Here is a 21837-nt window from a genome sequence, read left to right on the forward strand (position 1 = left end):
GGGAGTTAGGTCTAAGAGGCTAGATGAAGCCTGTAACCTACAAACAAGAAACAGGGAACACAGAAGGGATCTGTACTCCAGATCTCCATGGAGTCCTGCTCAGTTTTAATTCAGGGACCTGGGCGACTATGACTCTGATAACTTCCTGTCAAAATGGGGCCTAGAGTTTGGAGAATAGACACTGAATTGGAAGTATTCCTGAATTCCAGTCCTAGATATGAGTCTTGTATGATTAAAATCTCAATGTCTTGGTCTGCCATTTTGGTGTAACAGACCCAGTTAGAAGTAGTTGGAAGAGTGACAGCTGGAATCTTAATAAGTGAAAATAAATGAAATACGTGAAAGTCGCTCAGTCGTGTCTGACTCTTTGTGACCCCATGGCTATAGTCCATTGAATTCTCCAGGCCAGAATACTGGAGTGGGTAGCCTTTCCCTCCTCCAGGGGATCTTCCCAACTGAGAGATGGAACCCAGGTCTCCCACATTGCAGATGGATTCTTTATCAGCTGAGCCAGGTTACTGGAGTGGGTAGCCTATCCCTTATCCAGTGGATCTTCCCAACCCAGGAATTGAATCCAGGGATCTCCAGGGGATCTACCCAACCCAGGGATCAAACCCAGGTCTCCCACATTGCAGGCAGGTTCTTTACCAGCTGAGCCACAAGGGAAGCCCAGAATCTTAATAGACAAAATAAATCTCATTTCTTTTCAGAAGAATAGGCGTGAAACCCAGTCTGGACCTGGCACTTTGGGGAGACTTGTGGCCAGTTGCCTAGTTTTATAAAAAGTAAGGCTGCAGTTACCAGCTGCCTGCAGACATTGTTTTGAGAATGTCTGTGGCATCCAAGCCTGACACAACTCAGAAAGCAGGTTTTTAGCTGACAAATATTGCTAGTCTGAAATTACACCCATAGTACAAGGTCTAGTCTGAAATTACACCCATAGTATTACCTAGTTATTTTCTTGGATGTCTGAACCATAGCTACTCTATTTTGACTTTTAATTGTCCAATTCTCCTTAATAGCCAAAGCAGATGTCACCATTAATGATATCAGTGTTTCTCTAGGTATGAGAAGATACAAGAATTTGGACTCATAAAATCTCCTGAAAAGATCTAACTACCTGCAGGCCTGTTCTGCCAGTTTTTCCCAGAGCAGAGTGCCTCATTCCTGATTTCCACCCTGAACTCTCTTCAGGAGAGTTGAAGGTCAGCAGCTGCAGTGGCCATGATTTAATCTTTGTAGAGGTAGATGGCAAGTGTCAGTTTTCAGTTGGCAGGCCCCCTTCTTGATTAAACTTGACCATGATTTTAAGGGGGGCATTTCATGACCATTTCATCCCATGGTGCTGAGAATGTCTATTCTTAAGTCTGGCAGAGATTTTGCTGACAAGCCACTCAATGTGCTGTTACTGGACTAGGCCATAAAGCAGTATCCAAAACTCTCTGGACCACTTGTCTTACTAGCCTCTTGGTCGAGGAGAGCATTCCCTCTTGTTGCTTCGCCCTATATCTAGAGTTATACCGTTAACATCATCAATCTCATATGGAACTATATATTATTTTCTCAGAGGCCTCAGTCACACGTTTGTCAGTGTAAGAAACAGCAATTTTGTAAAACAGGTGAAATACAAATAACATAGCAAGCAATATTAGTAAAGTCATAAGTAAGAGTTAAACTAAGAAGTTCAATCAGATGTAGCCCAGTATATCTCAGGTCATCTGACTTAGTCTATTCTATGTGAATCTTTATCTTCCAGAGAAATTATATATTGGCACTGTCTATAGGTCACATAGCCTGGTTTCCTAGTGTTACTAGACTGGTTATCCTTAGTATGATTTAATTGTTTCCAACATAGAGGAGGCTTTAAAACTAAATTACCATAGCCTGGTGTTATCTATATAAATCCATCCCATAATTGTGGGCGATTTTTTCCTTTACTGGAACTTTGCTTGTTGCTCTGATTGAGCTTGAGTAATAGAAGAAAACTCAAATTTATGGCCAGAGTCGGAGTGAAAGTGAAAGTGAAGTTGCTCAGTCATGTCCGACTCTTTGCAACCCCATGGACTGTAGCCCACCAGGCTCCTCCATCCATGGGATTCTCCAGTCAAGAATACTGGAGTGGGTTGCCATTTCCTTCTCCAGGGAATCTTCCCAACCCAGGGATTGAACCCAGGTCTCTTGCATTGCAGGCAGACGCTTTAACCTCTGAGCCACCAATTAGCAAGGTAAGGGGATCCCACCTAGTAATATCAATAGTGACCTGAATATGACTATAATTTTTCTTTTTAAGTAAATTTTCTTGGGGCCAACCAGTCTGAGCCTTAGAGTAGAGAAATTCACCAAGGGACCCAGAACTAGACACAGGTAATTGGATTGATTTCTAAAACTAGCATAGAATCAGGCCTATGATAGAAAAGCATTTGATTTATATGCAAAGGTCCAGGAAGTCAAGAAAACAGTGCATATTATAATATGAATCAGGTCCAGCATCTTGGGCAAACTGTCTGCCTCTGATGTCATCTTCTTCTCGTCCTGGTATAGTGCAGTTTCTCCTGTTTGAGCATCATTTTAAGGTAAGATCAGGTCAGCTGTCCTCTGTATAGAATAGTCTAGTGTAGGGGCCTTTGAAGTGGGAATTAATCCAAGGGTCAATTTCCCTTCAATTTCATTGTGTATGAGCCAGTTAAGAGTGTCTGATAAAAAGGTTCTTCCATCCAGGCTGGAGACAGCCCCTTAAATTATGTCTTTTTCCAGTCCTGGTTGCAGGTCATAAGGCATCTGATCTTTATCTAAAGATAGATTACTGAGATAAGCTTCAGAAACAAACTTAGGGTGTTTTTTAAGAATTTAATTAAATTTAACATTAATATTGCATAACAGCAAAGAACTATCCAAGAAATGAGTCTTATTAGATACAAACCTCCATTAACAAACTGAAATTTAACATTTATTGAAACATCTTTTTCTTCTTAAAATTACCCTAATTTTTTATCAAATATAACCATATTAAGGCTAGTTTGTTTGCAAAATGGGTCTGCTCTCAATAAATTTGGCCTGATGATTTGTATAGCCATAGTTGATCATAGAGGCTTTTTGCTTTGCTGAAACTTTTGAGTTTCAGACTGAACTTTTAAAATAAAACAAGGCTGGGAAAGTCATGCCGAAGGCTTATCACAGATTTCTCCTATCAAATCTAGGTGAATTCTTCCCTTTTCAAGGTTTCAAAAATTCCCTGAGATTTCTATACCTATTAGTGAGATAACCTTCCTAACTCATCTGATAAAAGTTATTGGAAACCTAAGAGTTTCCAATCTCTGGAGGAGTCAGATAGAAAATATAGTTGTTTTAATCTGTTTATAACATATAATTTTACCAAATTACTGGCATAACTAGTTTTAGGGAAAGGTTTTCCCTACTCCTGGAAAACACAGATTCAAACCTGTAATTTTTCAGCTAGAAACCATAAAAATTATAAGCATTTTCACTGGTTTATTCAGTCCTTTTTTTGACTTTTGTGAAGTCATCAAGTTTCCCATTAGACTACCAGGACATATCAGAATGTTAGGAACTCCATATAACTTCTAGGATATCTATATTTGTAGTATTTACCATATATTATAACCTGAGAGAATTTATTACTCATTTGATAATATTTCCCTTATAACCAACCAAATAAACATGATTAGTTTAATATCTCTCTTTGGGATGTTTCAGTGGCCCTCTGAAGAATCTCAAAGTTAGCTAGAGGTCAAAAGAACTTCCACAGAATTTGATTTAGGAAGTTTTGTCAAAAAAAATCAATCAAAAGTGTTTAGAATATTTGGTCAGATTTAGTCAATGCTGATGAGTGTATCACTTAGCTTGCTGCTATGTCACCATGGGCGTATATACTGAGGCTTGAGGTCCAGTGAAAGTCAACTCTGCCATCTTGGACCTCGTTGGCTCTGAAGTCGATTCCACCATCTTGGATCTGGTTGGTTCTAACCAGTTTTCATATGGCTGTGTCATTCCTAACAAAATCCATTTATCCAACTAATTGTGATCCAATTTTTCCTGATCATGCATAACTCTTTTAATATTTTTTTCATACCTTCTTCTACTGAAAACACATCTTAGTTTCCCTGAAGTATTTTCCATAATCAGGGACATTTCTTGTTGACAAAGTTATAACGAAATACAGTCTTAATTGACCTCTAGTAAACCTAGGTACAACAGAAGTATTATTGATGGTTCTGAAGACATGTTCACTTCATTTCAGTCGCTTTGTCATGTCCGGCTCTGTGACTCCATGGACTGCAGCACGCCAGGCCTCCTGTCCATCACCAGTTCTCGGAGCTTGCTCAAACTCATGTCCATTGAGTCAGTGAACCATCCAACTGTCTCATCCTCTCGTTCCCTTCTCCTCCTGTCTTCAATCTTTCCCAGCATCAGGGTCTCTTCCAGTGAGTCAGTTCTTCCCATCAGGTGGCCAAAGCACTGGAGTTTCAGCTTCAGCATCAATCCTTCCAGTGAATATTCAGGACTGATTTCCTTTAGGATGGACTGGTTGGATCTCCTTGCAGTCCAAGGGACTCTCAAGAGTCTTCTCCAACACCACAGTTGAGAAGCATCAATTCTTTGGCACTCAGCCTTCTTTATGGTCCAACTCTCATATCCATACATGACTACTGGAAAAACCATAGCTTTGACTAGTGGACCTTTGTCAGCAAAGTAATGTCTCTGCTTTTGAATATCCTGTCTAGGTTGGTCATAACTTTCCTTCCAAGGAGTAAGCATCTTTTAATTTCATGGCTGCAGTCACCATCTGCAGTGATTTTGGAGCTCAAAAAACTAAAGTCTGTCACTGTTTCCATTGTTTCCCCATCTATTTGCCATGAAGTGATGGGACCAGATGCCATGATTTTAGTTTTCTGAATGTTGAGTTTTAAGTGAACTTTTTCACTCTTCTCTTTCACTTTCATGTCTGTGTTACCAGGTATTAATTTAATGATACTGAGTATGGTGCCCTGTCTCTGTTCTTGTTGGTTATCTATTTTATATATTGTAGTGTGTATATTTTAATCCCAGACTCCTAATTTATCCCATCCTTTCCCCTTTGGTAGCTCTAAATTTGTTTTCTGTGTCTGTAAGTCTCTGTTTTGTAAATGAGTTCATTTGTATCTTTTTCTTTTTTTAGATTTCACATACAAATGATATTATACGGTATCTGTCTCTCTCTGTCTGACTTACTTCACTTAGTACAATAATCTCCAGATCCATCCATATTGCTACAGATGACATTATTCTGTTCTTTTTTATGGCTGAGTAGTAGTCCATTGTATGTATGACCCTGCTTTATACATTCATCTGCTGATGGACACTTAGGTTGCTTCCATGTCTTAGCTATCGTATTAATAAATAATGCTGCTATGAACATTGGCGTGCATGTATATTTTTGAATTATAGCTTTCTCCATATATATGCCTGTGAGTGGGATTGCTGGATCATCTGGTAACTATTTTCAACTTCAGAATCATTGTAAATGTGGTAATTTAAAATCCCTATGAGCCTGATCCTAGTCTTGTTTTTGTTGGTTATTACATGATGCCTTATCTTGTGTTATGATTGGTTATCTCTGAGTATGTCTGACATTGTATTTGGAAATTTGTTTTTTATAAGTCATTTGAGGACTAGTGTTTTATATATATATAAAAACACTAGTTTATATATATATATATATATATATATATACAGAGAGAGAGAGAGAGTGAGATTCTGTTTTGTTCATTATCTAGGAGTTCCCGCAATCTGGAATGACCTCAATCCAATGCTAGGTGTTGATATTTTCTGAGCCACCCAGTTGACTCTAAGCTGGGGAGCAGTTTGCACAAAGGCTTGCTCTTTCTTCTGGTTCATTCTCTTTCTCTGGGGATCCATGCCTTTCTATTGGCAAATTCTGTGGTGGCGGAAAAATAGCCCCCAAGAGATGTCCAATTCTTAATCCCCTGAACCTGGAAATATGTTGTTATATGACAAAGGGAAATTAAGATTGCAAATGGAATTACATTGGTTAATCAGCTGTCCCTGAGGTGGGGACAGTATTGCTAATTATCCTAAATTATTGAGGCAGGCTTCTCATAATCACAGAAGCCTTTAGAAGTAAAAGAGAAGGCAGGACAGTGAAGTCAGATGCGGCATGAGAGAAGCTGTACGTATAGGAATAGGGGCGGCCTCCGGAAGCTGGAGGAAGGGCAGCAGCAGCTTTTCTTCTGGAGCCTCTAGAAGGATCACCGCCCTCTGGACTTCTTGGGTTTAGCTCAGTGAGGCTCCTTTCCAACCCGTGATCTCCAGACCTGGAAGAGAGCACATTTGTTCCAGCAGGAGAAGGAAACTGCCTCAGGCCTTCCACTCACCACTGGTGTCACTGGCTCCACTTGAGACCAGAGGCTCCCCTGAGGAAAAAGAGGCCCCAGAGATCAATCTCAACTCCCCAGAGTTTCATCTTTTCTAGATTTGATTCTGCTTCACCTTCTTGTTTAACCTCTGACACCTTTGGGCAGACGTTTTTGATATTTTGGCCTGTGTTTCTGTTTGCTCCAAGCTGGACATTTGGTCCAAATTGCCTATCTTTCAAGTTGGACTTCTTTTTTCCATGAATTACACTGAGTGTACTGGTCTGGTTGTGCTTTAGAATTCCACATTTCTGCTGCCCTTTTGGTCATTTCCCAGGTTAGTGCAAGGGCTCCTGAGCTGGCCTCTTTTGATGTCCTCCTTCCTGGTTTTCTTTAACACCAGCAGTATGACTCTCTCCTAACATGGTTCTGCTTGGGAGCCACCCTCAGGACCCACTTGCTTGTAAATGCACCCCAGGCTTCGGTTCCCTGCATACTGCCCTGTGAAGGGTGAGTGCCTCACATCACCCGTCACCTATGGTGATGACAGTTGGACAGGAGGCCCGTGGTAGGTGTGGAGGAAAGATATCACCTGCCGCACCAGTAAACAAAGGGCTGGTCCAACCAGCAAGCCATTACCTGGAGGTGGCGGACCCAAGGGAACCCAGGCTGAAAACAGTGCTTGCCCTGCAGCCACCCCCGTGTCCACCCCACAGGTGCCCCTGAGGAAACCTCAGCATGGGAAAGCCCAGGATGCTTAGCTGAGGTGTGTATCTCAGGAACCATTTCAGTGAGCCCAGACGCTTGTATTTTTCCCATACATAGAAAAGCACTAAATTCCTTAACTTGAGATTTCTGGTTTTCTTTTGATGTTCTGACTCTTTTATTGCAAAAACTACTATATATCCTGGCCTCCCCACTCCACCTCTTCAGAAAAATTTCTCAGCGTTATCTGAAATGCTATGTCCTAACCTTAAAGTCTTCAGACTGCTGCTAAGTCACTTCAGTTGTGTCCGACTCTGTGCAACCCCATAGACGGCAGCCCACCAGGCTTCCCCGTCCCTGGGATTCTCTGGGCAAGAACACTGGAGGGGGTTGCCATTTCCTTCTCCAATGCATGAAAGTGAAAAGTGAAAGTGAAGTTGCTCAGCCGTGTCTGACTCTTAGTGACCCCATGGACTGCAGCCTACCAGGCTCCTCTGTCCATGGGATTTTCCAGGCAAGAGCACTCGAATGGGGTGCCATTGCCTTCTCCGACTATCTGCCGAATAAACCATAACTCTTAACTTTTGCAAAATGCCAGGGTGGATGAATCACAAGCTGGAATCATGATTGCCAGGAGAAATATCAACAACTGCAGACATGCAGATAATACCACTGTAATGGCAGAAAGTGAAGAAGAACTAAAGAGCCTCTCTTTGAGAGTGAAAGAGAGGCATGAAAAAGCTGGCTTGAAACTCAACATTCAAAAAACAAAGATCATGTTATCTTAGTTATCTATAGGAAATAGAAGGGGAAAAAGTGGAAGCAGTGACAGATTTTCTTTTGGGGGCTCTAAAATCACTGCAGACCATGACTGCAGCCATGAAATTAAAAGACACTTGCTCCTTTAGAAGGAAAGCTATGACAAACATAGACAGCATATTAAAAAGCAGAGACATCTCTTTGCTGGCAAAGGTCCATCTAGTCAAAACTGTGGTTTTCCCAGTAGTCATGTATGGATGTGAGAGATGGACCATAAAGAAGGCCAAGCACCAAAAAATTGATGCTTTTGGACTGTGGTATTGGAGAAGACACTTGAGAGTCCCTTGGACTGCAAGGAGATCCAACCAGTCCATCCTAAAGGAAACTCGTCCTGAATATTCATTGGAAGGACTAATGCTGAAGCTGAAGCTCCAATACCTTGGCCACCTGATGGCATCATTGACTCAGTGGACATGAATTTGAGCAAACTCTGGAAGACAGTGGAAGCCAGAGGAGCCTGGTGTGCTGCAGTCCATAGGGTCGCAAAGAGATGGACAGGGCTTAGCAACTGAACAGCAACAACTCAACTTCTAGGTTGTGCATTTTTTTCAGTCCACATTGGAAAATGAGACTAGCCTGCCAACCGGCAGAGCAGATCACCTCGGCAGTGCCAATTCAGATGTTTTATGTGGTAGCACCATGTTGAATTACATACAGTTTCTTTTAAGAGGACTGTTTTAAAGAACAACCCTTATTTAGGTTTTGAAGTTGGTTTTCTATAAAAGCAGCTCTATAGCTTAAGTGTCTGAAGGCATAGCCAGCCCTTAGATGCTCTTAACACATTTGGTAAAAGAAGAAAATGCAGCTTTGCTGGCAGTGACAGCCTACAGTGACTGCATGGAACATTTGTGGTGAGAGGGAAAGAAAGGCTTTTAATTTTGAGAATTCGGACTCAAACCCAGCACTCTGAGCCTCTACACTTGGCCTAAAGCTTTGAGGCTTTTTGAATGTGAACCAGCAAGGAGGCCAGGGGACAGAGGATGAAAGGGGGGAAGAGAGGGGGGTGCTGAATCTTGCACTTTTAAGTCAAATGTAACAAATGAAAGGCTTCCCAAAAGCCTTTATGTCTTTGTCATGAAAGACAAAGGGAGGTCCCCTGATCTCAGGGCAAGTACTTGCGGCAGGAAAATTTGCAATTAGGAAAAGAAGGCGGCAGCCCAGACAGGCCTGGGTCAGGTCTTTATTAGCCGGCAAAGACACTGAGCTCAGGGAGCTTCCTGAGAGGCCCGCTGAGGCCCCCGATGCCTGCGTGCTGTCATCCGCTTCCCTGGAGACGCTGGGGGTCAGGCGCTGCGGCGGCCTCAGAAAAGCTGCTGCGTGCGGGACTGCCCGCCATCCAGGGTCGCTCACGGGCTGCTGTTCCAGCCTCCCTGTGCACTTATGTACCTGGGACGTGTTCAATGATACGGTCACACCACTGCAATCACAGATTAGCTACTTAAACGTGTTTTGTCATCATTTCTGTTGTTTCTGTTTATATTGGGCATAAACTTGGAGCGTTACACTGAAACAAATTGGAGAGAAGACTCTTTGGTTAGAATCGTACATTTGACTTCCCCTGCCCCCAGGACCAGAGTGCCTTTGGTTTCATTCGCGTTTTTAGTTATTTAATAAAAACTGATCCATCAGGGTGATCCTGCTGTGTGCCAGAGGACACTGTGGTAGGCAATTTCTTTCTTATTTCAGGCTGATTGAAACTATTGATTTGGCAATCCAGTCTTTGCAGTAAATAAGTAAATTCATTCATTCATCCCCTCATTCAGTATTGGGCTATCTGCCCTCTCTTGAATGCCCGAAGCACTGACAGGTACTGAAAATGGAAAGCAAGAGCTGGCATAATTATTCATTCATTTGGGTTAAATGCTTACCCTGAATTAATGCAGGTATTGTTCACCCATTGTCAGTAAGGAAGCAGCCAGATTATAGGCTATGAAGAAGTCTTTTGATATTGCTTCTAACTGAAATACTCGTAGAAGTATTTCACTTCTCCACATCTGTATTCACACTTGTAGAAGAGGGACGGCTTTCCAGAACACAGAGAGGTCCCCCAGGCCTCCTGACAGCCCCATCTGCTGCAACACCAGGTGCGGGATGTCTGGTACGCAAGGGGTCCAGGCCTCCAAGGACTCAGCAGGGAGCACTGGGTCTGTTTGGAAGTTTGTGATACGGGAGATCCTTGAAGAAGAAGCATCTGTCACCCCTGGGCCGTGTATTCACCAAGCCCTGTGCTGGTCTGGGGGAAACAGAACTGTCCTCAGAGAATCCAAGGGCTCGGGAGGAGCCAGTGTTGGGGGCACACAAGCTCAGGGCAGCAGCACTTGGCCTGCCCAGCCTCGGCCGGGGGACCGTCGCCTCCTGGAGCGCAGGGGTGGGTAGCCAGGTGAAGTTCGATGGGGGCATGGACATCCACGTGGAATGGTGTGGGCCTCCCCCAGGCCCCCGGGTGTAGGAATGGCTGCTGGGAGGTGTGGGGGCAGCCGGCAGGGTCGCCCGGAGCCCCCCGGGCAGAACGTGGCTGCTGTGTGGAGGTGCAGACCTCGCCCTACAGGGCAGCAGCCGTATAGAGGGGCCAGCCTTTGAAGGCCACCGTGGGGCGGTGATGTTGGAGCTGGACGTGGAGGCGACCCCCTTGTGTGCAGGAGCGTTGTGACAGGACATAGCACAAAGGGTATCTTCAGGACAGAGTCCCAGAGGCGGAGAACAGCGGGAGCCTTGTACATGTGCCCCTGTCTGGGCTCCGGGCTCCGTGTGCCCTCTCCCCCGTGTGCCCGCGTCTGGGCTCCGTGTGCCCTCTCCCCCGTGTGCCCGCGTCTGGGCTCCGTGTGCCCTCTCCCCTGTGTGCCCTCTCCCCTGTGTGCCCGCGTCTGGGCTCCGTGTGCCCTCTCCCCGGTGTGCCCGCGTCTGGGCTCCGTGTGCCCTCTCCCCGGTGTGCCCATGTCTGGGCTCCAGGCTCCCTGTGCCCGCGTCTGGGCTCTGGGCTCCGTGTGCCCTCTCCCCCGTGTGCCCACGTCTGGGCTCCAGGCTCCCTGTGCCCACATCTGGGCTCTGGGCTCCGTGTGCCCTCTCCCCTGTTTGCCTGCGTCTGGGCTCTGTGTGCCCTCTCCCCTGTGTGCCCACGTCTGGGCTGTGTGCCCACGTCTGGGCTCCGTGTGCCCTCTCCCCCGTGTGCCCACGTCTGGGCTCCCTGTGCCCTCTCCCCGGTGTGCCCGCGTCTGGGCTCCGTGTGCCCTCTCCCCGGTGTGCCCGCGTCTGGGCTCCCTGTGCCCTCTCCCCGGTGTGCCCGCGTCTGGGCTCCATGTACCCTCTCCCCGGTGTGCCCGTGTCTGGGCTCCGTGTGCCCTCTGCACTGTGTGCCCATGTCTGGGCTCCAGGCTCTGTGTGCCCTCTCCCCTGTGTGCCCGCATCTGGGCTCCATGTGCCCTCTCCCCTGTGTGCCCACATCTGGGCTCCCTGTGCCCTCTCCCCTGTGTGCCCATGTCTGGGCTCCGGGCTCTGGGTGTCCTCTCATCTGCCTCCTTTGGGACCACATTGCCCAGAAACCAAGGCACACATCCTCACTCCAGAAGCTCCATGGCGAGAGCCAGGCAGGGCTCCTGCTTGGACACGTGTTCATCCCAAAAGCATAGCAATGTAAACTGTTTAAAGAACTTCTTTTATGATAAAATATTATGTGTCTGCTTCAATGGACTATAAATGCCCTTTTGCAGACATCACTGCTTCTATTTTAAGGTGGAAAATGTCGACGTTTGCTTGTATGGAATACTCATTAGTAACTCATTTAATGCAATTAGGAATCTCAGTATGGATAAGAGAATCTTTGTGATGAATCAGGCGTTCATTCAGTGACTTCTCTGGGCACTGCTGAGTCAGACCCTGGCTCCCCTGTGGGGTTGACCTGGAACGTGGCCCCAGGGGTAGCTGGTCGGCCTGAGAGGGCGCCAGGCGTCAGGGACTCTGGAGGGTCTGACTCTACTCAGGGAGGGGTAGCCACGCGCCCTGGGTGAGCTGGCTCACCAGGCTCTCCACTGCCCCGGTTTCTAGGGAACCTAAGCTCAAAGGCAGGGCCCAGGACTCTCCCCGCGTCACTGCCCTGCCTTCCTTTCCACCTGTTGAGGTCAAATCACTTGGTCCAAAGCAGCTTTGAAAATGTTTGCGGTAGAAACCGTGAGCATAAGGTGTTTGCTGGGATGTGGAGAGTGTGCGGTGAGCGCTGGCAGCACAGTTGGCGGAGGCGTGGGCGTGCTGGGCCCCAGCGCGGGCAGCGGGCGGCCGAGGGCTGCCGCGTGACCCCTGCTGACCACGCTGCTCCTGCAGTGCCCCTGGCGCCAGGGCCGCTGTGCTGCGGGGGGGCAGTTAGAATCATCTCTGCAGTCGTGGACCTGTGATTCCACAGGTCTCCAGAGACTTGAGAGCCGAGTCTAAATGCCAGGAGGCCCGCAGTTCTCAATCAGAAGAACCAGGCGTAGATTCTAGGGCTCCTGGTTGTTTTTTGCTGCAGTTTTGAGTGAACGGTGCTAACTCTGCATCCAAGGGCATTGCTGAAGATGGGAAGGGGGTACATTTAATTGACACATGTTTTTGAAAACATTAAAACTTTAAGGCATGTTTGTTTGGCAATTTCTGTCAAACCAATTGTACACTTTCTGGCTTATACATATTCATATATGTATATATATCATCTTTATACCTATACATATCTACATCATGTTTTCTTATTAGTGCAAGGCAGTCTTGGCGAGGCTGCTGAGCTGGATGTCTGAGAAGCTGAGGAGCCTCCCTCAGTCACCCCCCGGCCACGTGACCGTGGGCATGGTCCTTCATCACCCCACATTAAAAATGGTTTGAAAATGGACCTCACGGTGGTGCTGTGAGGGGTGGTGAACAGCGTGTAGCACGGTACTCGGCATTTAGTGAGCTCTCCGATGCTGCAGCTGTAACTGATGACCACGATGACGACGCCAGGGGTGCGTGTGTAGAGGCGTCCTCGGTGACTTAAGCATGAGGGGCTCTACGTCTGTGCTGAAGTTCCTGGATTTCTGAGCTAGGTGCTACCTGATGAGTCATCTCTTTGTTCACAGTCAGTTCTCAGTGTTTGTTTATATTTGCTTTCTTTAAACTTTTTATTGTGGTAAAACATATATAATACAAAATTTACCATTTTCGTCTTTTTTATTTTTAAGGTGGAGCCTCTTTGTTATGTTGAACTTTTTGTTTTTTGGCCATGCCACGGGCTTGTGGGATCTTCGTACGCTGACATGCCCCCGCAGTGAAAGTGCAGAGTCCTAGCTGGACCTCCAGGGAATTCCCCTATTTTAGCCATTTTTGAATGTGCAGTTCTGTGATATTAAGCACATTCAGAGTCTTGTGCAGTTACCCCCACCATCCATCTCCAGACCTTTTTCACTTTCCCCATATTAAAAATATGGAGTTAGCATGCGTGGCATAGAATGGTGAACTGGACCTTCTGTCCTTGCTCTGGGGCTGGGTCAACAGGAGCTTGGCTGGTGGGTGACTTGGGCACCACCTTGAACACAGTTTGGCAGGAAGTAGATGGGTAAATGATTGGGTGAAGAGAGAAATAAATATATTTCTTACATGGGGGTATTATGAGATTGCCAATTAAGTTGGAAACAATCAAGGTAAGTAGAATTTTCTCATCCAAAAGATGTGCTCCGGACACAAAACTCTTTTTAAATGGGAAAGTCAAAGATGGGCTCTATATTGTATTAGTTTGTTAGGGCTACAGAGTGGCCCAAACAACAAATTTATTTTCTCGCAGTGCTGGAGGTCACAGAGTCCAAGGTCGAGGTGTCCAGAGCATTGCTTTGTTTGAAGCTCCTCTCCCTGGTTTGTAGATGGGTGTCTCCACCCTCTTTCTTTTCAGTCATCCCTCAGCACACGCGCACGTGTGTGTGTGTGCGTGTGCTTGTCCACATGCTGGCAGATTCCCTCTTCTTAGCAGTACACCAGGCAGATCGCATGAGGGATGAGGGCTCACCCTAATGATCCCATTTTGCCTTACTTACCTTTGTAAAGACCCTGTCCAAATGCAGACACATTCTGGGGTACTGGGGATTACGACTTCAACATGTGGATTCTGGGGGTGGGAGTGAGGAAACACAGTTCAACCCAGAACAGTCTCTGCGGATCCCTCCAGGTCTAAAAATCCTCCCCAACAAGCAGACGAAGGCAGGCATCCCGTGCCCTGGGCACACACATTCCCTAGGGCACAGGCTTATTGGTAGAACGTTACAAAGGCAGCTGTGATGCTCCAGAGACAGAATGTTCTAGTCTCTGAGCCATGCACGTTACATTTTTCTTCGAGAGAAAGAATCATAAACAGAGACAGAGTATTTTAAGTCCACCCTCCCTGTCTGCCAAGAATAACCCTGGTGTGCTGGGGAACTCACCCCCTTCAGGGCCGTCCTGGGCGTTGCATCGGCAGAGGTCTGCTCTGGAAAAGGCAACCGCCTGGCTTCAGGAGGATCCTCAAGGCCTGAAATAAACACACTCCTCCAAGCATAGCCATACTCTGGAGCAGAGCCAGAGGGCATTTCAGTCCATGGAGAGAGGCGCCCATAGCTAATGAAACTTCAAGAAGAGTCTTTAAAGTGGCGCTTTCTTTTCAGCTATGGAATCGAGCTACTACTATGTAGGGAGTTCTTGCAATGTCCATGACACCCTGGAAAAGAGTCAGGCTGACTTTTGAGTCATTACCTTCACAGCGATCTTCTCTGCCAAGTTGGGGGCGCTGTTGTGCTCGAGTAACCATTACCTGGGAGGGGGTCACCAGTGTTCTACCATTCCTCTGATGTTTAAACAGTTACCCTTTTTCTGTGATGCTAGGCTTGCGTTAGCCAAGACAGATCTTCTTTTTTTTTAACCACGTGGTGACACTTGATGGATAAAAGAGAATGGCCAGTCTGATCAAAGCAAGCTGGTTTTAAAACTCTGTAGATGGGCCTCAGTAGTTTACACTGGAGGTGTGTCCCGGTGTCTCTCGTTTGCTGCCTGCCACCCACCCTTCTTGCCCTTCCCCTCTCCACACCCATCTCTCCACACGAGCCAGGCCTCGCTTCATCTTGCGGTGCCAGACTCTTAAGTGAAGGGCTTCCTTTGTGGTGAGCTCTGACTTTTTCATCAAGCAGAAAGATAAAGAAATGATTGGCTTACACACAGATTATTTAAATGTTTGCCCCCAGATATCTGTGAAGAATTTTTAGAGCATGTTGAGGAAATGATATTTTTATTCTAAGTTCCTTTTTTTCAGATGGAAGCTGCCTCTCCGAATCCGTGTAGAAAGTTGGAAGGTGCTGATCTGTCTCAAGAAACTCAACTCATCCCTGCCCTCTTCTGCCATATATGCTAAATTTACATTAAAGCTACAGTCCTGTGGGCTCACTGACAGCTGTCATTCACTGCAGAAACAAAAATGCACAGGCCAAGCACTGTGTGTGTGCACGTGCATGCATGTGTGTGCACGCACAGGTTACAAACAGAGTCCTTCATGAAATGCTGCCACTGTGGGTGGGAGCCCAAGAAGCAAGTGACTGTCAGATGGACAAGGCTGACCCCAGATCTCTCTAATGTGCTCCTGCTATTATTTTAGGTCGCCGAATTCAATCCTTTGACGTTCACCAGCATAATCGAGTGTGAGAAGCCCAACAATGACCTGACTAGGTTCCGTGGGTGCATGTGAGTATGGACCTCTGCCTGGGCTTACCCTTCTGTTTGACAAACGATATGAGTGTGTACAGTCGACCCTTGAGCAGCTTGCGGTATGGGGTGCCAACCCCTGCCCGTGTCCATGGTGGATTGATCCCAGGACCTGCCAGGGTACCAAAACCACGGATTTTTAAGTCCCATAGTCTGCCCTCTGGATCTGCACTTCTGCATCTGTGGATTTAGCCAAGCTTGGATGGTGTAATACTGTGTTTACCGAAAAAAAAGCCCGCGAATAAGTGGAGCCACACAGCTCAAACCCACGTTGTTGGACGGCCCACGGTGTATAGTATAAGACAGTGTGCGTCTGTGTGTGAGTGCAGCCTTTCGGGACTGTTGCCATGTCCCTGAGCTTATGGGGCTGCTTGACCAGAGTCTGTCGGCAGTGGACGCTGGTCAGATCCCCTCCGTCCAGCAGCCTGGGAAGGTGGGGGGTGAGAAACACGATGACTGCACGTGACCCCATAAGTAGAAACGTAGACGCCAGGCAGAAGGAACCTGCCTGGGAGGTCTTGCCTTCGTTCATACTCTCAGCCACTGAACAAGTATCTGCTGAGCACCTACTATGTGCTTTTAAGGCTCTGGGGATAATGCAGTGAACTGAATACAAAGAAATGCCTTCCGTCTTGTTTATTTCACTGTAGTCAGGGGAACACAGAGACATAAACAAAATTAAAAGTCCTCGAGCACGTTAAATAAATAGTCCAGCTCCTTGCTCTAAAACAGAGAGACAAGAAAGGTCGATGAATGACATGGGATCAGCTGCCTGGTGGTCCTTGTTGAAGCTGGGCTGGAGGCTGTCCAGGGGAAGTAAGGCCACCCTTGTGCTTCTGCGAATGGTTGGACATTCCTGTAATCATGTTAATAGTTGTGCAGGCCGTGGACAGGCGGCGTGGGGAAAAGGGAGGTGGGAGAGAACAGGGGGTCACATGGACTCGTGGAGCTGCCACTGGAGGGGATGCCCCGCGGGGGGCAGCTGTGTGGACCTGAGCCTGGGGCTGCGGGTGTGATGCGGGGAGCTGGGGCTTCCCGCAGCGTCCAGCTCTGTGGGGCCAGCTGCTTAGGATGCTGCTTAGAGGCTGAGGCGCAGCGTGGCCACCACGGACACGTGGGCAGGGCTGGAGCTCTGCTGCTGGCGGGGCTCCACTGCAAGAGCTTTTGGCATGCCCTCGAGGCTTTGCCTGTGTGCATGCAGTGGGCTCCCCATCTTGTTGGGGGCGATGGGAGAGTCGGTGAGTGAAAAGTATGCACCATAATGGGCAAGAGATGTTCACGCCTGCTGAAACTGCCAGTGCTTCCCTGTTCTTGCCTGAGGATCAACTAGAACTTGGAAGGGTTAGATCACCCCTTAAAGGGCCTGGTTAAAGGAAGGTAAAACTCTTAAGAAAAATCCTAAAATGTCAGCTGTAAAATTTGGGGGCAGATACTCAGGCCTCCGTCTGAAAGTGGTCTTCTGTGGGTTTCCCAGCCCCTGTGCGCACCGCCCACCCCCAGCCCCAGAGTTTGTACACGTCACACCATCTTCTTGGCACCCAGGGCCCAGCAGGCAGAACAGAGCAGACCCTGAAGTGAAGGAGGTGGGGGCAGCCTCTAGGGAGAACATTCTGAGGGTATTCTTGCTGATGGGTAACTTTTGGTGACAACTCTGACCTTCTTCTCCAGGCTGTATCGTGGCTGGTGCCCTCCTTGCTGTGTGAGGCGTCAGGCGCCCTGTGGTGAGACCACCCCCACACAATTGTTGCCTGCCCCAGACTGGGACTAGAGCTGGAGGGGCTTCAGCCCCTAGTCAGCAGCTCTCGGTTCTGCCCTCAGGAACTCCCTCTGTGTTTGTTGGTTATTGCTCGGTTGCTCAGTTGTGTCTGACTTTCTGCAACGTCATGGACTCCAGCACGCCAGGCTTCCCTGTCCTTCACCATCTCCAGGAGCTTGTTCAGACTCATTGAGTCAGTGATACCAGCCAACCATCTCATCCTCTGTTGTCCCCTTCTCCTGCCTTCAGTCTTTCCCAGCATCAGGGTCTTTTTCCAATAAGTCAGTTCTTTGCATTAGGTGGCCAAAGTATTGGAGCTTCAACTTCAGCATCAGTCCTTCTAATGGATATTCAGGGTTTATTTCCTTTAAGATGGACTGGTTTTATCTCCTTGCCATCCAAGGAACCCTCAAGAGTCTTCTCCAACACCATGGTTCAAAAATATCAATCCTTGGGCATTTAGCCTTCTTAATGGTCCAACTCTCATGTCCATACATGACTCCTGGAAAAACCACAGCTTTGACTGTGTGGACTTTTGTTGGCAAAGTATCTCTGCTTTTTAATACCCCTGTGTTAAACAGGGATATTAACTACATCTGGCTTTTACTGAGGCTGGCAGACTCTGAAGCCCATGCTTTCCAACAAGACAGTGCTGGTGAACTACTCTACTTTATTCGTCTGTATAATAGGGAGAATCCAGGGGGCCCTTGTGTCATGGGTGCAAAGCTTTGTCAGTTTAGTATGTGGAAAGCTTTCAGAAGAGAGGGTGCTTAATAAATACTGGCCACTATTACGGTCATTGCTTCTGGGTTAATGCTGTCATACGATAGAGCAGGGAGAGCCCAGTTAGCAGAGAGGCCGAGGGGAGAACTCGAATACTCCCTGGGGAGGAAGATCCAGTGGACGTGGACAAGCAGGCCGGCAGGAGGGCTTGTCTCCTATGTGAGGATCAGGGAAGAGACTGGTGGGGGAGAGATGGGAGTTGGGATTCCCAGCATGTGAGGAGCTGGAGGGTTCATCTGGTGCAATGACCCAGCTGATAGAAAAAATGCGTATGATAGGAGTTCGGGGAGTAGGAGCTGGATTTACAGGTTTGAGGAGCCTCTGTCTGTAGGTTGTGTTTGAAGATAGCGAGACAGCAGACCAGCGTGGGTCAGGGTCAGAGGGCATGAGAGGAAGGGTACAGACAGCGGTTCCCACAGCCGGGAGCAGGGGCCAGGGATGCTCGTCCAATAGCAGTGCGATGGGAGAAGCACAGGAGCCCGGCTTGGGAGGAAGGCACCGTGCGCAGACTCTGTGGGAGCCCTGGAGGGAGGGTCCCGCTGCAGGGGCTGATGATGGGGACGGAGGAGGACTTCTGTTTCAACCACTCTTTCTAGAAACGGGTCTCGAAAAGGAAGGGCCAAACCGGGAATGAAAGCCTCGAAAAAAGAAGAGGGACACTTGGTAGGGAGCGAGAAATAACAAAGGCCGGCTGGAGATCTCCAGGGGCCCTCCATGGGCGGGGACTGCGGTGACCCGGGAGGAGGTGTCCTGCGGCCCTCGCGCACCTGCAGTCTGAGCACCGCCCCCACACCGGCCCCTGCGGCCTTTCTTGGGAAGACGCCCCCAGCGGCCGACTCAGCTGCCCAGACGGACGCCTCCAGCAGGCACTCCCGTGTCTTCCTCGCTGGTGCCGCCCCCTCAGGGACCTCTCCCCGCTCTGGTCCAGCCCTGTTACCCTGTCACGCTGTTTCTCACTTTTCCCCCAGGCCATCCTCCCTGCAGCTTCCACCAGAGCCTGGCCCACCCAGGTCCTGAGTGCCTAGACCGCCCCTGCAGCTGCGCCTTGCTCTCTCTACTGGGTAGTATGTAGGGTTTGCTACAAGGGTGTCAGGGTGCAGATGGGACCCTCTCGTGGACAGGCCTGTCCAGCCGGGGCTCTGGGGCTGGCTGTTGGCTGCGGTGTGTTGAAAACGCCTCCCTCTGTGACTCGGGCGGAGGTCTGCAGGAAGAGTGCTGGGGAGCGGGAGGCGGCTGAGCAGGGCCTCGGAGAGGAGCCTCGGCCCAGGTCCTGAGCCCTCCGCCAAGCAGAAAGGAGGGAGGGGGCCTCTGCCTGCCTCTTGTCCTGACGCTCAGGCTTGGGGCTGCCCTGGGCTGGAGAGCTGCGGCTTAGCCTCAGGGCCAGAGCCTCAGGGCCAGAGCAGCTGCGGAGCCAGTTCCCTGGTTTGCTGGCTCTCTTCGTCTGCCCCTGGTGGCCTGCCTTCAGCCCGGCCTCAGCTGCTGCCCTGTAGCCCCATTCAGGTCACCAGGCAGTCCAGTGGGTTTCACTCTTAATCCAAACATGAAACCTTAGCTGTTTGCAGCTGGAGAACTAACCTTGCTTGAGATTGTGCCAAGACATCCCCAGACAGAGTCCCAGCTCACCCCCTTCCCCTTAGGAAAGTTATCCTGTGTTTCTGAACCTTGGCTCCCAGTAAATTCTGGACAGAACAGTGGCTGACAGTGGAGTGAAAGACCCGGTGTGAATCGGAGCACTTCGTGCCAGAGGGTGGGGTCGGCCGTGCTGTGTGGTCCCATTGGGTGAGTGCCCACAGGAGGAACATCTTTAGAGGCAAAAAGGGGATTTGTGGTTTGCCCAGGGTTGGACGTGGCGGAGGAATGGGGAGTGACTGCCAATGGGTATAGGGTTTCTTTCTGATGAAAACATTCTAAAATTAGCTGCTGGGGATTACTGAAAAACTCTATGAATATACCAAAAACCTGGGCTTTACACTTTAAATCGATGAATTTCACAGTATATGAAACATAGCTCAGGCTTTTAAAAGCATTAGGCGCCTCATTACTCCAGTGTGCTTTAACGCCCACTGGCTTTTATAACTCTATTTATTTAGTTTTGGCTGTGCTGGGTCTCACTGCCATGCAGGCTTCCCTTCAGCTTTGGAGGAGGGGAGCTTCCCTCTAGCTGCAGCGGCTTCTCCTGTCGCAGAGCGCAGGCTGTAGAGCGCTCAGGCTCAGTAGTTGCGGCTCCTGGGCGCAGGCTCAGTAGCTGTGACACAGGGGTTTAGTTGCTCTGCGGCATGTGGCCTCTTCCTGGGTCGGGGATCACACCTGCGTCTTCTGCGTTGGCCGGCGGGTGTTCTTTACCGCTGAGCCACCAGGGAAGCCCCTGCTCATTGGCCTGAAGGCAGTCCCTTTAGCTGTGCGTGCATGCTCAGTTGCTCGGGCCGCCAAGCTCCTCTGTCCATGGGATTGTCCAGACAAGAATCTGAGTGGGTTGCCATTTTCTTCTCCTGGGGATCTTCCTGACACAGGGACCAAACCCACTTCTCATACGTCTCCTGCACTGCAAGTGGATTCTTACTACTGTGGCAGCTGGGAAGCCCCGTCCCTGTAGTGAAGTACTTGTGAAATCCTCAGAGAGAGGAGCTGGAAATACTACCACTGCCCACCTTTTCCACTGCCCTGGGCCCTGGCAGCCCAGAGAGTTGCTGTGGATGTAGACTCTGGCCATGAGGGCACCCCGCTCCCCTTACCCAACAGCCCCAGGGCCGAGTGATGGTGGCCTTTGAAGCCACTGGTTAACCATTTTCACTTACTCGTAAAGAATGAATAAAACAGAGAGGTTAGTTGGTTTTGTCTTCTGATTCAAGGTTCTGTTTCCAGCTTTAAAGCTGGGCCCTGTTTCTTGTCCTGAGTCCTCCGTGAAGTGGGTTCCAGGGTCCCTGCCTGCAGACCACAGAGCCTGCGGGACCATGGGGGACCTCAGGATACTGGCCGGCCCCCAGGAGCTCTTCTCCGTGGCTCAGATTAAACGTTAAAGGATGTGTCCCTTTGCTCTGGCTGACGTGGACCAGGCAGCTTAAACCACAGAAACATACTGTCTCACGGTTCTGGAGGCTGAAAGCCTGAGATGCGAGTGTTGGCGGGACCGGCGTCTCCCGAGTTCCCTCTCCGGAGCACACAGACGCCCACCTTCTCCCTGTGTCCCCACACTGCCTTCACCCCTGTGTTTGTCTGACTCTGCGTCCGAATCTCCTCCTCTTAGACAGCAGGCCTGTGGGGGTGGGGCCCACCCATAGGCCCCCATACTAACTTAAACATCTCTTTAAAGACCTGACTCCAAGTGCAGTCTTCTGAGATACTGGGGTTAGGACATGAACAAATGAATTCTGGGGGTCAGCCCATAAAAAAGAGCTGCTGAGGGCAGTGTGCTGGGCTCGCGTTGTTGTGTGCATCTTCCCAGAGTCAACCCTAAGCCTGCGGGACCCTGCTGCCCTCTGCAGGGACTTTCCCTCTCCGGAGGCCAAGGCAGCCCTTTTGCTACCAAGCATGCCAAGTGACGCCATTCTCCAGCCTTTCTCCCCTTCTGATGCAGGGTCATCGCTTAGAGCGCAGTCCTCATCATCAGTGTGTGCGGCCAGGAGCTGTAAACAGGCCGATGAACCCGCCGAGATCAATTCTGCTCTGACTTGGTCTCATTAGAAAGCA

General features: G+C 48.8%; 1 protein-coding gene across 1 annotated transcript in view; it reads left to right on the forward strand.

Moving 5' to 3' along the window:
* The window catches only part of ATP10A (ATPase phospholipid transporting 10A (putative)), a 182391-nt gene that overhangs the window by 107338 nt on the left and 53216 nt on the right, over positions 1–21837 (forward strand). Inside the window, exon 5 of the mRNA XM_040257138.1 lies at positions 15505–15590. Within this exon, the coding sequence (XP_040113072.1) occupies positions 15505–15590 (86 nt within the window). The remainder of the gene's footprint in view (positions 1–15504; positions 15591–21837) is intronic.

The sequence above is a fragment of the Oryx dammah genome, unplaced genomic scaffold (genome assembly GCF_014754425.2).
Source record: "Oryx dammah isolate SB20612 unplaced genomic scaffold, SCBI_Odam_1.1 HiC_scaffold_16, whole genome shotgun sequence".
NCBI lineage: Eukaryota > Metazoa > Chordata > Mammalia > Artiodactyla > Bovidae > Oryx > Oryx dammah.